The sequence below is a fragment of the Lethenteron reissneri genome, chromosome 17 (genome assembly GCF_015708825.2).
Source record: "Lethenteron reissneri isolate LAM-NWPU_2019-01 chromosome 17, ASM1570882v1, whole genome shotgun sequence".
Lineage (NCBI taxonomy): Eukaryota > Metazoa > Chordata > Hyperoartia > Petromyzontiformes > Petromyzontidae > Lethenteron > Lethenteron reissneri.
The window spans coordinates 4,834,963-4,852,778 of NC_083795.1; the positions used below are offsets into that span (position 1 = coordinate 4,834,963).

The 17,816-nt window shown below is 42.4% G+C and overlaps 1 protein-coding gene across 3 annotated transcripts in view; it reads right to left on the reverse strand.

Moving 5' to 3' along the window:
- LOC133343357 (protein shisa-like-2B) overlaps positions 1 to 5,817 on the reverse strand; it is a 33,840-nt gene extending 28,023 nt beyond the window's left edge. For 2 of the 3 annotated variants that reach the window (XM_061552904.1, XM_061552902.1), the window contains exon 1: positions 5,723 to 5,817. In XM_061552904.1, coding sequence (XP_061408888.1) covers positions 5,723 to 5,768 — 46 coding nt within the window. In that variant the 5' untranslated portion in view covers positions 5,769 to 5,817. The remainder of the gene's footprint in view (positions 1 to 5,722) is intronic. The other variant, XM_061552903.1, reaches the window with a different exon arrangement.
- Positions 5,818 to 17,816: the final 11,999 nt, after the last annotated feature.

The following is a 17,816-nucleotide window of genomic DNA, read 5'->3' on the forward strand; positions in this document are numbered from 1 at the left end:
GTGCAGATTTATAGGACGTTTTCACTGACCAAGCACTGCAGCTATAAACAATTATTTAGCTCTTTAACAACAAAATAAACAAACAGAATTGATTATTACGGATTCTTAGTTTTTGGCACGTAATAGATTGCTTGTATGTCTGGATAATGAGGCAATTTAAATATGGAAGTATTGACATCTGCCATGTTTTATGGAGATGCTGCAGACCCATAACTGAGCACTTGAACATTTAAATGTACAACATATTTGGTTTGGATCGGCCTAATACAATAACAATCAACGCCTACATGAATACTTGATTATTCTGCTATGTTTCTACAACATGTGTCAGTCATTATCACAACGTATTTTTCTCAAGGATAAATAACAGAAAGTAATTCAGTAGGTGTACAAAGAAAGACGGTTGTGGAACATTGCAGAATGGTTGCATCTCTTACAAGGCCAAGTGACAACAACATGCAGTTGGAGATTCCTGGCACACGGAGTCGTTTTGTTTTTTAAGCCCGAACAAATGACGATGCATGCATCACATGTACACCAAGTTCAGAATGTGTATGCGCATGTAAAAAAGATGTAGTCTAAACAAGTAGCTTGAGCAATCGACGTATGCAATATATATTGTATGTAGACATCATTTTGTGGATTGGATTCAGATGACCTCATCTATTATTAATACATTTTATCCCAACGCTACGGAATTGCAAGATATTTATCCATGATTTTCACCCAGTCCATGATATCCAGAACGTGGTGGAAAGCCATTCGGAAACCCACAATCTAGTGCAGGCATGGTGTATACTTTGGTTTTCTTGTTAGGGTGAACCTCGTGTGAATAATCGCATTCAACCCAGACGCATTTATAGCGGGCGCATCAATGAGTTTTAAATACAATTAAGGCAAAGAGATGCATTGTACTGGCAACCCCAACTTTTAAACTGCATATTGTTTTTTAGGGAGCAGCTATAATTGCGCACAATGTATCGGATGTTAAATGCCCTATGTCTCAGTGCAATGTCTTGCACTCATAATGAGTGAATATAACGTTCAAGGTACCTCTTCATTTAAATTGGGTTTCAAACGTTCAAGCGGCGACCAGGTTACTTGCTCAAGGTGCATTACTGAAGCCTATTGTAGGTTTTTACCTTTTTAAGTCGCAAGACCTTGCCGCTCAACAAAGGGAGTAATTGTATAATTCACAAAGTGGAACCTTCCTATGCGTGAATAAACCCCAGTGTCACTTAAAGAAAGCTTTTGCTGTAATCGACAACAGCTCCTGACATGTCACATGCATCATTAGTAATCATTAACACGGCGCTTGACCTCCCTATCGTTCTTTTATTTCGTTATCCTAAACGTGTTGGTATATATATAATGGCGGTGGAACGGTGCAACCAGTTTTCAATTAAACATTGTAACTGATTCATAAGAGGGGTTTTTTTGGGGGGGGTTAAATCGCGTAAACCCCAAAAAACCCTCTATTATGGATGATATTGGTCGCGAAAGCCTACGTGTTAAACATTGTAACTGATTATACGTGCACGGAATAAATGATAGCCAACCAGAATATATATATGTTGTGCTCGTCTCCTGCTTCCTGCTTGGGTACATCACGAAAACCCTTCTCGCGTGCTTAGGAAGAAGTGTAAACAAAATGCATGGCCGCTAAAGTGCATGTGGCCTATACTATTTGGTTCTTTCGGTAAAGTCAGGTAGGTAGAAAACAATTTAAAAAATCACGACGTTTCGATCGCAATACAAGCGTGATATGTGATTTTTTGTTTAATTATTTTTTTCTACCTACGTGACTTTACCGAAATAACCGAAGAGTATGGATTCCTGCAGTCACGAAAGCTTCAAATCAAGATTTTTGTTATTTCTTGCTATTTTATTTGAACCTATCTACGTGACTTTACCGAAAGAACCAAAGAATATGTACGTGAATCGTTTGTTCAATATAATACTTTTGGAAACAAGATATAATCTGATTATTTCTTTTCACGTTTTTAAGAATTTACTGTTATTCTAAGTTTGATTCGTTTAGTTGAATATTTTCAGTCTCCAATGCTTACATGTGCTGCCTCTGATATTGCTCCTGTGTCTCTTGCTGTTTTATATTGTAGTCTCGTTAAACTTGTCACTTGTTCTTTTTGTTATTCACAATAATTTTCTCGTTAATTTACAGTTTGGATCTTTATTTAATTTACTCTAAATTCAAATTATATTCATTGTATTATCTTCCTCTCCCAGGTATATTCTGCACTGCCGACGTTTGCTCTTATCGCTCACTGCTCTCTTGTGAAAGTTCTGTCTTTAATAATAATTTTATTTTGTAGAGCGTCATTCATGCAATTCCATCCTACAACGCTGCACATCATTAGCAAGTCCATTACTCAGGTGATACAAAAACAAAACCCTACTACTTAGAAAATAAATAAAAATAAAGATGAATACATGCACATAACAAGAAAATGTTCATCACAGAGAAATACATCAATCCGTTTGGTCTCCATACCCCAGACCATAATCCCAACATTTCGCCGGATTTAGGAAAACCTTCACAGGAGTGTTTGTGGAGTGGCCAAAAAATGATTTATTTTAACCCGATTTACATGCTCTGAAAGTTTTTTTTTAATTATGCATTCATTATTTAAAATCTAATTACCATGTAATTGCATTTTAACTGTTATGTTAGTTTGATTACTTTAGTCTGAGAAATCACGCGGCAACCTGCTAACATTGCTGTGCTGGGCTTGCAAGTAGTGGTTGCCTGGGTCAGTCAGTGCTGCTGCGTGTTTGGTGACCTGCCAGCATGTGACGTTAACACGGCATCGCTCTGCCTACATGGTGCTGCTGATTGCTGCCGGGTGCTAGCGGTGCTGACGTCATCAACTTTTCCTCCACTATCTCTGGGGTGTCCACCCTGCCTCTGGCTTCACCGACTTTGCTGTTCATCAGCAACGCTGTTGTCACCGACTGCCAGAGTTGCCATCAATTTGGCTCTGCCATTGTTCGCCTTCACTGCCACTGCTGTCGACGGCTGGGTGCCTGCAAGTGACCTACCAACATCATCTACTAAATTTCGATTTAAAGCTTTCGTGACTGCAGGGATTCATATTCTTGGTTCTTTCGGTAAAGTCACGTACAAGGGAAATAATAAAATGATAAAAATAAAACAATAAAATTATCACGACGTTTCGATTGCAGCACAAGTAATCACTATCAGGTGTGAAAACCACAGCAAGAAAATTTGAAAACAGTGGCGGTTAAGAAAAAAACGCCACTTTTTTCAAATTTTCTCGTGATAATGAATTTTTAATTTTTATTCTTTTATTATTTCCCTTCTACGTGACTTTACCGAAAAAAACAAGGATATTATCTACAAACAGGAGTCATCCTGTGCAGCCTGTCCACTACAGTTAGATACATTACTCAGTGGCTAATACTGCCTTTTCTACTCATACTGTGTCCCTTGCACTAAAATTATCCACTGTCACCACCATACTTAGGAAATGTCACCTCGACCCTGACATTCTTTAACATTTTCACCCAATCTAAAGAATCTCCAATTTCTCGGGAAGGCTCTGAAAAATAAAATAAAAAATATCGCGATATATCTAATGAGCTTTCAATCTATGGTTTCTAAGATCCAGTGCAGTCTGTTTTTCGACAAGGCCATTTTACAGAGACGGTTCTTTTATGTATGGCCAATGACCTAGTCTCTGCCCACCGTGCATCTCTTATGCTTCTGGTTCTCCTTGATGTCACATCTCTGTTCCACACCTTAAAGACCACCACATTATTCTCCAGTGCCTTGCGAAATACATAGGCACATCAGGAACTTTAATCTCTTTGTTTTGTTCTTATCTATCAATTTGTGCTTTTAATGTCACATTCCAGGGTAAATCTTCCTCTCTAAAAGCATAATATTATGGGGTGCCTTAGGGATCCTCAATCCACTGCTTTTTCAATTTACCTGCTTCCACTGAGTAGAATAATATAATTTAAAGGTAGAATATAATACGTGTTTATGGTTTCCTGTCAACCACCCACAGTGTTCACTCTTGAAGTCTACCTTGAAGAAATTTCCGACTGATTTAGCTATTTTTTTCATTTAAATATCCTAATATGAGATCCTAAAGTTTTCAAGTCAAATATGCATCTCCTAGACTCTAATATTAAGTTGGCAAAAATTGGTGCACAACCTTTGGGATCCTGAGCTTTGATTCACCCACCACATATCCCACGTCTGTGAGACCTCCTCCCTGCAAATGCAACATTTTTTACCTACCTAAGAATATATAATCCTTGCAATCACGAAAGCTTCAAATCTAGAATTAATACCCTCTACGGGGAGGAATTCCACCTATCTGTTAGAGTTTTTAACAGACAACGAGACAAGAAGTCACAGCTTCTCGAGACGCTGGCCTTCACTTGATACAGCAGGCGTGCTGTGACGGTTCCACCTGAAGACGGACGCTTGTGTTGCCTCCTGAAACGTTGTTATTTTTATTTTACTTTTATTAATTAATTTTTTTACCTACGTGACTTTACCGAAAAAACCCAAGAATATGCAAAGCATTGCCCACACTTGCAATGTTATGGATCCACCGTCTGGACTGCTGCAACTCGCTCTGCCATAGTCTCCCAAATGCCCTTATTTTAAAGCTACAGATGAGGATCCTCACCTGTACACGAAAACAAGATCATATCAGCCCAGTACTACATTATCTCCACTGACTTCCTGTCAAGTCTCGGATTCATTTTAAGATTGCAGTGATTGTTGTTTTTTTCTGTTTCGTCTTCATGGTCCTGCCCCTGTCCACCTCTACTCTCTCGTCTCACTTTACTCTCCTCCTGACGAAGCCCACAGTGAACCTTTGTTCCATAACGTCGCTCCTTCTCAGCTTCTGCTCCTGCTGCCTGGAATTCTCTTTCACTTTGAATTTCGTGCAGTTGAGAGTCTACCCTTGTTCAAGTCAAGACTTGAGACCCATTTGTTCATGTTCAAGAGGTAAAATGTACCCCCCCCCTCCCACTCCTCCTCTGGAAGCATCTGGAGATGTGATTTCATTTTGATGTGATATAACTGTATATTGTATTGTATTTTTTACGAGTGGAGGAAAATAATAAGTGTAGTCCCATTGTGTTAGGCAATGTAAACTAGCTTTAAAAGAGAAAACAAATCAGAACAACTGAAAAGTCCATCATTACAACTGCCTTACAACAGAAAACGATATACTGTTGCAGGCTAACGTTTCAGGTAATAGCCCTTCCAAGAGTGCAGGTATTGAATGACATAGTTGGAGATCACAACTGTTAGGCAGTCGCCCCGTCCCTTTTCTACCTTGATTAAGGGTCACTTGCCGGAATCGCTCGCCAATGTTTGCTTCTATTGTAAGGTAGCATAAATAACGTGGTCAGTGTATGTGTTTTAAAATTGCCGCTACAACCAACGCAGTTCCTTAATTAATATATAAATACACACACTTTTTTTTCGATAACGACAAACATCAAAAAAGTCAAAGACGCACATAAACCCAACAGGTTCCGTACCCCGGACAAATACATTCCCGATTTCGCGCGGTGCATAAAGTAGCGCATTACGAGCAAACAGACCCACGCACGCAATTCTCGCGGCGGCCGTTAAATCACAACAAGTACAGCGCCAAGCCGCGAACGTTCAATTCTCTTTGGTGGCGACGTTTCTCTCAAAGCCACGTACCCACGGTTTCGTTGCTGGGCGCCTGCTCTGGACTGCACGGGATCATCTTGACTCTGCTCTGCGTTCGCTTCGATGGTGAAGCGGCGAGCGCGCGCTCGTTCGGCAACCATGGACAGCTCCACCCCCCGCCGGCACGGAGGTGGGGGCCACCACCGCCATACTCTACGCCGACTCAACACATCACCATTAGACCCACCTCGTCACTCGCCCGCCCCCCCCCCCTCCCAACACAATAAAAGGCTTGCTGGATGATGTGCGATTTTAACTCTGACATATACGTGGTTCTGCTGCTGCCGGACTCCACAACATTTGAGCCTGGCGTAGTGTTTTACCCAAAGCATATTTACGACGACTATTTAATGCCATTGATGGTCATGCCAGCGCATTCGCGATCTTCTCTAATGAAGAGCTCCGTTCAACTTCTCACGTTGTCCCACCAACAGATAAATGTTCTTCCTCTTTCACTCATCCCTTTCTGTATCGTCGAAGTAATATTTCCAGCTGGCCCTCTTGGGATGTGCCCTGCATTACACGATCTTCATTCTTATCAGACGTCTCTAAATCCATGCTTATAGCCACGAACGTATTATTCAATAGACACAGTAGGCACTGTGCCTAGGGCCTACGAAAGAAAATGTTTATTTGTATGATAACAAAAAATATCACCAAGATCTCTTCTCGAATACATATATTTACATAGCAAGGATGGGCACAGTGTTTAAAATTGAATCTGCGTATCTGCGGCACACAGCGTGCTCCCATCGAATTAGGGCACAGACTAAATAATGAACGTATCAGTTAACACAAATCTGTCCGGCGTGAAAACAAGTGAGTGACAGCGGCGGCTGAAGTAAGAACATGGGGCAGCAGCAGCAGCAGTACCAACTGTGGAAAGTTATCACTAAATGCATACGAAACAGAAGTGCCTCCAAGAATCATAATCTGGTCCTGCTTACTGCTGTTCTCTCTCCGTACAGCTTCATTCTTTTATTAAACCCACCAGCCCACTCTTATCCGAGCTGCAACAGGAAGCTATCCATATCGCCTGATGTATTGATCTGCCTCTGCCTTATAAGCCAGAAACAAACCCAACAAAAAAACACTCAGCACGTTCATCAATATAATTGTGGGCTGATACGGAAACAGATATAATAGGTGACATTTCAGGCAATGGTCCTTCTGTAGAGCACACAGAAAGAGTGGATAAGAGTTGCATAGCATCTGCACTAATGTATACACCGTGGGGCCTGATAAGAATAACATTTTCAAGTTTTTTTCCCTTCCTGATTACGTTTATAAATGTGCATATGCAGAGCTGCCTAACATGCGAACCTTGTTGCTTATCATTAACCCATCCAAAATGGAATCCTTGAAAAAAGAACGTTCACCTTCATAATTGTATCCCCAAATTTCAATAATTTCATACCAAAGTGTTCATAACGCCTTAACAATCCCACCTGCGACGCAATGGTTCAATGAACCTCAAGAAGAGCCAGATCCGTAATTTTGTTTATTTGTTTGTGGGGGCGCAGAAGGCTAAGTACCCCCCCCCCCCTCCATATAAATTATACACAACATATGCTTAAAACCATTCTACGGTTTATTCAGCCTCTCCGCTCGTATAATGCGGCGTGAAAGCTGGAGACGAACTCAAGCCGGACCAAAGCGCGTGGCGTTTTCAGTGAAACGTTCGAGGGCCCGCCAAGAGTAATGCTTTTAGTGCAAACTGTTATAATTGAACACATTTTGTCTGCAAAAGACGGGTTCTGGCTGGCGTTCAAGGACCCCAGTGGAACTCGTAATTAGGCCAAATGGAAACGGTTGTGTTGTGCAGTCGCGAAAAAAAAAGTAAAAGCATTTGAAATAGTTACCAACGTGAATTGTGTCAAAGATTCGGATAGGTGCGCACTTAATGTTTGACTGCGTTTAATGCAACGTTGTAGATCTCTTCTGTGACCAAATCAAGCGATCCATTAATATCTCGTGAGCTAAGGTGAGTTGAGCCTGGATAATACTTGCATGAGCGACCATCACGCACAACAACTGTTGTACTCTATTACGTCTATGCCACGCCCTGCCCACCTAAAACCCGCATTCATCCTCGTGGTCATGTACCATACTGGTCAAGTGTGGTTAAACTAACTGCCACGACCCAGCACTGCAGGGGGAGGCTTTCCTAAATTCGTAGATTGGGCAAAAAGCGTTGTATGTACATGTGCACGTGCATCTTACACGCGTGTACTTTCACCGTAATGCCGAACGATGTGCAATGATTGAAACTGTAGACGCCAACTAATGACGCTTGCGAAGAGAGCGAGCCTTGCTCCATCGTCCGCATGCCCCTTGTTCACTACTGCCATCTGCTGTGGATTCTGCAGGTGCAGCATGGTCGGCGTTGATGCGGCATTGGGGGAGCTAAGGTGACAGACACGATAGCTTAAATGTATTACATGTCCCCCGGCTAAGTGTCCCAGCGGAAAAAAATCCTGATAAAAGTAATTTCATGCAGCATTGTGCGTGACATTTTGGATTAATATCGATTTATTTTGGAAGCTAATTATGAACTCCATATAAAATTTCGGGAGTGTAAAGTCGTGTATAGGAATACAGTACCAATTATTAAATTATCTTTGAATTTATTTGCTATCGAATGCTAAATCAGCACATTTCATGTTTATATCTCTGTTATACACTAATTGTATATACTCACAGATATACCATACTGCATTTATATACGAATACAAACCTGGAACGACCACATTTCCAAATGTATACCTCATCCAGTTTTTTTTTAAACTAATAATTGCAGAGGTGTCTTCATGGTTTTGTTTCGTCCTTTGAAGAGATAATATAGTGGGGCATGTTAATGTGTTATGTATATATGGGTGAATAGCAGGGGTGGTACAAGACAATGTCTCGTGTGCCTAACAGCTGCGCTCGACGCATGAACCCAACAGCTCTAGACAGTGATGTCACAAGCCAAATCAGGTAAAACAGTGGAGAGCAAAGCCACACTACGTTACTCATTTGCCTTATTAAAATATGTGGAATACTTTGGCCACTGTGGGAAAAAAGCAGGAGTTTTACATTTGGATCTGTGTGGTGAACGTATGAGGCAAGAGCAACACGAAATGAATGTGAAAATGGTGATAAAAGTCAGTTTCCCTACATCGTGACTATGGCATAATTTGGTCATTCGGGTCACTTAGAGTGTGAATGTCTAAGGTGGTGGAGTTAAAGTTCCTTAGTAAAAATAATTGAACGGGAGTGATGGAGAGCCAGTTTAGAGATGAGCTAACAATAGAGGTCAGATTTTTGTAGTTGGTCAATGGGATTATTTGTTGGTCAATGGACGTGAATGGGCAAGAATGAGTATTTGGAGCTCAGAAATATACCACGCTAATGAGGTGTATGGGATGGTAGATCCATGTGAAAGTAACGATACAAATAGAAGTTCCCATCATATCTGAGTTTTATTGTCGTACGTGGGGTAAAAGGCACACACACATTTTATGGGCTCCAAATAATTATTATTGCGTGGGTTTTCTCCAGGTAATCCCGTTTCCTCCCACATGTAAACACTCATTAATTGGCCGATAACACCTGAATATATAGTGGACTGCAGAGCTTGGGAATTTTTTGGCGCTGGATCACGGTGTGGCTGCCTTCCTGCTCATCCGCGGTTCAGCGTATCTCCGAGTCATTCTCTGTCGTCGAGAAATGTAAGCATGCTTGTATGAACAATTGATCCACAGTAAAATAAATATACTGCACAAGGAACGTGTACTAACTCATCATGAACGGCATTTAACTTGATCATCCTCACTGGTTTTGGCTCAAATGACAGCACCGTCAGATCACAGAGATGATGCCCGTGACAAGCTTCAAAATAAGGAAGGAACACTCACAAGAATACAATATGATTGGCAGTGTTAGAATCAAGTGATCAAGAGAGATCAACTTGCCATATGTCTCCGTGATCCACCTTTTACCGCATACAAGTAAACCTGATTAATTAATTTATTTTGATAGACTGGAGCGTGGGGGGGGGGGCTTATACAACTGATTGGGGAAACTGCTTGAATTGGGACACAATTTTACGAGCCCTCTATAGAAGGATTGCAACCTATGGGTTTAAAAATACTTTTGAGAAAGTAAACGATCAGTGGGTATGAAGAGTGGCAAAATCATTTCAGAAAATCTAATTCTGAGAGAATTCATCATCAAATACAACACTTCAAAAGAAAATGTTGTTTTACAGCGAGGTTCTGATTGGGTAAAATTAAATGCTGTCTGCTGTTTTTTCAACTGATACAACATGTTTGTAATGTTTCCTAATTTGTTATGCTCTCAAGTTTGAAAACACTTGAAGTGGAGATTATTATTTGCGATGTTCACCTGTAGTGAATATATCCAGTTTAATTCTCCTCACCTATTACTGATATCAGAAGCAACATCATTGAACAAACTGAGTGCTTCATAATGTACATTACAATCCCACATTGATCATATCTCTAAGAAAATAAAAAATAGGATTTTTTAAAATACGGAAACATTGTTTTCACATTCTATTACGCATGCAAATTGTTAAAGCTATAATTCTACCAGTGTTTGACGATGGTGTTGCTGCTTAAGAATCAGCTCCTAATTAATCGATAAACAGACTAAACCCACGTGATTAATCTGCTCTTCGATTTGCACCGTATATATTTTTTTAGATTTGAAGCTTTCGTGACTGCAAGGATTCATATTCTTGGGTTTTTTCGGTAAAGTCACGTAGGTATCAACTAAAATAGATCACGACGTTTCGGCCGCAACACAAGCGTCCGTCATCAGATGTTGCGCCCGAAACGTCGTGATCTATTTTATTTGATACCTACGTGACTTTACCGAAATAACTTGGCAACACATTTTGACCACAAATATTGTGGTTAATGCAGACATGATTCATTGTAAAAAGTTTCAGTTTGGTGTTTTAACAACTTAACACCTGTTTTGTTGCCAGATAAAAGGGGAAAAACTTATTCTCATATTTTAGTACTGGCAAAGGAGGTCCCATGATGACGGTGAGCGAAGTTGTGTGTTTTATGTGGAGTGGGAGTTTATTCCAATGGAGGGGAGCCAGGAGGTAAAAGGAGTGGCACGTGATTGAGCACGTGGGGGGGGGTGGGGGGTGTAATGAGCATAGATTGTGAACGCAGGGGCCTAGATGGGACGTAATGAGGAATAAGAAAAGCAAGATAGGGTGGGGCAGTCAGGTGGTGTGTTCCCACAAGTGTGTAATGAATAACAAATTTGACAAAGGCTCTTTGTCAGAAACCATGGAACTCACCCTCACCCACTGCCCCAATAGAATGTTGAACGGGGGAATGGAGGAGATACACATAGCATCCACAAACACAATCAATTGGCTCAAAAACTGGACCTAAATATCCATACTGTAATGCTTTTTTTGCGTTCAACCATGCGCGAAAAGGTGTTGAAACTCAGCATATGATTGTGAAAAACCCATCCTAACATAATCGGCAAGAAACTTAACACAAAAATGTGATCAAATGTATTGTTGTTGGCATTAGCCAAGATAATGGGCCCCATAGTGTGGAAGTGAAGACTCCACATATATAGTTTCCACTGCTCATTTGAGTAAGACATTAATTATAAACTATTGTCTTTTCTGCCTCTTCTTGGTTGCCAAGAAATATTTTCCCCCTGTTCCTTATTGAGCATTGTATCTACGGGGCACTTGTGATGAAATTGACGTCCATGTCACAGCCTTTCTTATCTTCTCATGCCTTGGGTTCCTGTCAAAAGCCATCTTCTTTAAATGTCATGTCATTTGAGGCTTGACGAAAACCTGCCATTGTACGCCAGCCAAGGACATGAATGAAACCACTGAAATTGACTGTATATCGTCTTGCTAATTTTTTTAGGAAAATAGTGCAGTGTCGGTTGCATAGGCAAATGTCTAAACATTTGGGGAAAGGCGGTCGACTGATATCACAAATTCAAGTAATTCACTTGCAACCTGGACCTAGAGAGAAAGTAGAATAGCATTAGAATTGAAGTTACAATTTATAAAAGGCAATGTATGCAGCAGTGAAACCGAACTGAAATGTCTCATATAGGTTCCTGCCCAGTCTAGAAAGATCCCATCTTTATTCAAGTGTTCAGCATGTGACATATTTCCCTATAGCTTTTAATATAGAGTACATCATTTACAGTACGATTGCCTTTTGCAGCAGTTTCTCAGGCTTTGCCACACCACGTCGATTGTAGGAGTTGTTTGACCATACTTCGCCACGCTGGTCAGTGCAGGTTTCCAATTCAAACTAAACATGCGCTAATAATAAAGCTTCTACTATGCTTATTTCAAAATATTTCACCAGAAGATATTACACCATTGCAATAGCAGTCTGACGATGCGTGACAGCTTTTTTACATTGCAGTATGAAGTATGCTGGCGACAGCGGGTAACACTGCAGTTGTCAGTTGAGATTTGCGGAGGCAGCAGTGCTTGAACAAAATTAGAAATAACAAATATTTTTTAAAATACAGTATAAAGCGAAATGCCTCTTCTCTGTGGCTCCGAATAGATCAAAAATAACTCGTGCTATCCGCAGGTCTAATCTTCTTACAATCATACAATTTTAACGGCAAACGAGTCACTGAGAAGCGATGGTGGCGAGTGTATTGTCCATTGTATCATCCACAATTATTGTAGATTCATGTCACGGATAAGGTATTATTTTCAACGAAGACGATGAGCACACCTCATATCTGCATCATTTGTTATAGCCACGAATAATGACCCCCCCCCCCTCCACTTCCCACTGCAATGAAGAATCACTGAGTTCCACTGTCCAGGGCTGTCTCGTTTTTGGACGCATTGTAGGAACTGGCGCCCCTGGCGGTAAGCGGAGCACGCATTGCCAAAGGCAGTAAGAAAATTGCATCAGAATTAGTTTCCTGTGACATCTAACATTAACGTTGAATTGGTAATCTTACAATTCATAAAGGTGGACATAGTCTCCATCAGAGGATTCCAGAACACTGGCGCTGAAGGAATACCAACGCACGTTACAGAGAGCAATTTTGGAGAAAAAAAATTGTGTTTACCGCTTCTGCCAAATTTATTGCAAAGTTCTCCCTCCCCCTACCCAGTTCCCCCCACACCCCGACCCAGCGCACCGATCCCATGTCCCCCCCCGACCACCCCCACGACACACTCCACGACGCCCCACGCGTCGACCAGCGCACGTTCCGATTGCTCGCAGAGAGCCCATGCAGCCAGCAGCCAGCGAGCGTGCCGAGAGCCCGACCCGCGGGTAGGGATACCAGAGGTAGGGAGAGGACGTGGGTGGTGGTGGGGGGGTACTCTGTGGTATTAATTAGTGGGGTCCTTTTTGGGAACTGTGTGGTACATTAGTGGGATTCAGTGTGACAATCGAGACTTGCGGAACGCTGAAGTATTAACTCTGGGGTAATTGCGGTACTGTGTGGGACAGGCGGGGTGTGGAGGGGGCTAAAGAAGGGTCAGCGAAAGGGGGGCTGTAGGCCAGAGGTGCCCTTTGTGGTGATTTGATGTATTAGAACTAATACATTTGCAGTACTTTGTGCGAACTAGGAGAATCCGTGTATGTGTACTCGTCAAAACCGTACATGTGGAGGGTGGTCCAGATGTCTTGTGACCCCCAATTAATTAACCCCTCGAAAAAATGTATTTGCATATTCATGTCCGTTTTAAATAAATTTAAGATTAAAAAATTTAAGATTTAGATAATTAAATGGGGGTCACAAGACATCTGGACCACTCTGTACGACTGTTTACACCTCATCACAGCTAAAAGCGCCACACTTGCCTTGTCCTTAGTACTGTACATGTTAGACAAATATCACCCAAACATATTTTTAAGTGCGAGAATATTATCATACTTTTGAGAATGTGTGCAATATTTGAGATAACTGTGCTACGATTCATAAACATTTTTCAAGAACTGAAAAGTGATTGTTGGGGGGGGGGGGGGGGGGTGGACCATTTCAGTGCCAACATAAACACATTTCCTCACAAATGTAAATAATTATGAAATCTGTGTTAATGTCCACAAATGTTACTTTCAAATGCGTTTTTCTTGATGCCCTTTATACGCTCGGGATCGTTTATAATTGCACGAGCGTTCTGGTTAAACGTTAATGAAACGAAGTCACAGATTCTGATTTGGTTGAAATCAAACGTGCGAGGAGGCATTCTACTCTTTAAAAAAAACCCATTACAACTGCATCACGTTTCGTATGCATACCTGTGAACCCCTTATCAGTGTCCTACCTTATCACAGACCAATTCAGACCTTATTGGTCACCCCGTGCCCTTATAGATCTCAACGTTCATCCTACAAAGTTCCATCACAAGCAGAGAAACACAAACAAATAGACACTTTTTTTGCCTTCTTGGTTCTTTCGGTAAAGTCACGTAGAATGGAAATAATAAAATAATAAAAATAAAACATAATAATTCAGACTGTCTTCTCGACAGACATGTTCTTCACCTGAGGACGGCTGCTTGCGTTGTGGCCGAAACGTCGTGATAATTATTTTATAATGTTTTATTATAATTATTTTATTATTTCCATTCTACGTGACTTTACCGAAAGAACCAAGAAGATGAATCCCTGCAGTCACGAAAGCTTTAAATCGACGTTTTTTGCCCCTATTGAAACGGCCCCACGCCGTATGGACGCGAAATCTCAATTCCCCTGTACAACAATACGGGGTGCACCGTATGGGGTAGACACGGTGTGCGTATGTTAAACCACTTTAGCACATAGCCAACCCTGTGCTGAATTCATGGCGAAATAAGCGGATGCGTTGCTGCCCACAAGCAGTTCCCACCAGCCTTGCAAGAAACCCACTTCTCCTTGCCACGCAGTATCTTATCTATTTCCACATCAGGTTTGGTGTTTTGTATTAGCAACGGGGACATGTCGCCCCACGACATTGATGGCAGCAAATTAAGACGACGACATATCCGTCCGCGCTGATCGTTAATCGACGTACGGTCACAACATTTCCGCCTCGTGTTGTTACAATTGACCCACAGTGTGACGGTGGCATAAACATGTAAGTACTCCGTCTCTCTCTCTGTGTGTGTATAAAGGTGTCAGTTTTTTGTACCAGTTGAAAGGGTAAAAACCTATTACTATATTTTGCCACTGGTAAAGGAGATGTCTCATAGTGTGTGTACGGAGTTTGTGATGCTGTCATCGGACAATGATTTAATACGCGCGTGTGTATCGCTTTAATACGCTGTATCTCCACCCCCTGCCCTGCCCCACCGCTGTTTCAACACGCGCGTTGGCAGAACTCCATCCGTGTCTTGCGAATTGCGCACAACTTGTAGCGACGACGTTGAGTTTGTGCTTCCGATAGCTTGCGGCGTGGATATTCGTGAAGGCGCGTCGTTTTACAAATGCCTTGTTCGAAGTTCGTGCGAGTCTGCTGTTCACAGGGGCACGCGTGCCCCTTGATGGCATCGGCGTTCTTGTTGTAATGATTTTCAGGGCTTGCTAATGTGCACGCCGCGTTAAATTATTCACGATCCACTCTGCGGGACGGCGAGCTAATTCCCAATGTTTCCTGTACTGTATCAATGATTAGACTTCTCGACAACGACAAAGGTGACGACGGATTTTTTTTTTGCGGCACACGAGTGGAATGCGATCTTCCTCCTCCTCCAAGGTGTTCGCTGCCCGGTGTCTCCGGGTACGATTCATTGGCCGCTCTTAAAAAAATCTTTCCTTTCGCACCACCAAATGCCTTCCCGTTCTTGTACAACATCAGCTGAAGGCCCGATGTGTTTTCTTCGCCGCTACGACCCGAGTTCACATCCCTAAGGGAATCAGGGTGGCGTGGAATGAGTGGGGAGCGGTGGTGCAGCGGTTAGCGCCGCTGCGCTACGAACCCGGCCACCCGAGTTCGATTCCCGCTCACGGCCACCAACACCAGCGGTGACGATCAATCTGAACCGTTCGTGGGCCTCCCCTAGGTCGACTCAGCATCGAATGAGTACCCGGTGTAGCGGTGTGTAGTAAACGTCGCCACCGGGGGAGGCAAAGGCGGCCGGGCGTGGTGTTGGCCACCCACACCTCCTCTCCTGTGCCGGCCTGCATAGGTGTTGCTTGCTAACAGCACTTGCCTCAACAGTCAGTGGCAGGCTACACGGGGGATCTTTGTCTTTGGGGGGTGGGGGCTGTGTGAGTGGGGAGCGGTGGGGTAGCGGCTAGCGCGGTGGGGTAGCGGCTAGCGCGCTGCGCTACGAACCCGGCCACCCGAGTTCGATTCCGGCTCACGGCCACCAACACCAGCGGTGACGATTATCCAAAACCGGTACAGGGCCACCCCTAGGTCGAGCCAGCCTCAAATTAGTACTTGGTGGGGTGTGTAAAAACCTCGCCACTGAGAAGACAAAGGCGGCCACCCACCCACACGTGTTCCACGCCCCAACAATCTGTTGAGGCTATACGGGGGGGTCTTTGTGTGTGGGTTTGCGTGGTAAAGTCACGTATAAAGATAAATTAATAAATTAAATACTAGCATACGACGTTTCGATTGCAACACAAGCAATCATCATCAGGTATAAATGAAATAGAAATAGAAACACCAAGCTAGTATACTTAGAAATGTAATGTAATACAACAGAGAGTCGGATAACATAACAGTCAACACCCTACCTGGTTGATTACGTTCTTCCTGAGAATGCTAAATTTGAGAGAGAGACAAAACACAGAACCAGAGACATATAGACAGACATATAAGCAGACAGATATCACAGAGATACATAGAGAGAGAACAAACATAAGCACACAGACGTGACTTTACCAAAAGAACCAAAGAGTAATTCCTGCAGTCACGAAAGCTCCAAATTAAGTTGATGCGTGGTAACTTTGTGGTAATTGGGGGGGACCAGTTGCCACTGACCGGTGCCTCGACCAGGGAGAGCTGTGAAGTTTTAGCTCTTCCTCAAAGTTCGCCGAACGTTTCACATTGTTTTTGTTTTAGACGTCGGGACCATCCACTGCCAGCCAGTCAGATCTTGAAACAGTCTTTGACAGTGCCCCACACACCTCAAGCTCAGCAGCTCTGCACATCGTCAGCTCCTGTTGCGATGCGCCCTGGTCTACTGGGAGGGGGGGGGGGGTTATCAGATTAGAATTTCGATGGCCGCAAAGAGAAAATGTAAACGAATGGAAATTTATGTGGAGGTATTTAACTCGCTAGTACTGATTTCTCAGTGCTGTTCAAAAAGAGCAACTCCTGTTTATCACCAGTCCAGACCAAACAAAACAGAGCAGTCAGACTGAAACATGTCTGAACAATTATTATGTCTGAACTTGATTGTATGTAGGGTGTGTGCCGACAAAGGATCATTTATTTTTGGGGGTTTGACAATTTTTGGAAACCTGTTGGATCAGCTTTTTATCCCCTGGATCAACTTTTATCCCCACATCTGGGGGGGGGTCCACTTTCTATAATTTGTTGATTCAGGTCTTCTAAAAGGCTCTTATAATTTAGTTGACGGACAATAGAAAAACGCTCTTGAGCACCAAGTAGGGATGGGGAGTCGATCCAAGATAAATCTATTCCGTGGATGTTAATTTTCGAAATTGATTCTAACCTTCATACGAAATGTCGACTACCAACCGCACAATGGGTTCCCAAACCTGGAATTGAAATGACACGATTGGTGTTTATTCAGATACAAACATGACTAATTAAGTCATGAGGTCAAAATGACTCTCTTTTAACGTCCTGCAATATGTAGTTGGAGACTGTGCGGTGGTCAGTGCCAAAATAGTTACCGTGTGTATTGGTTAGGTATATAAAAAAAATAGGTGTTGCGATTCATTGTTGAGTTTAAGTTATTTCTGTGTTAATTGTGGTTATTATTTTAATATTTTGTTACCTTTTCAATGTAGGTAGCCTCAAGCAGCGGTCCTCAATCTTTTTGTTGGGTACGAACCCATTTTCAACCCAACTTTTCACGGACCACCACGTGCTACTTAGTCATTTGAAATTCTACATTTCCTTGGTGATGATGTTA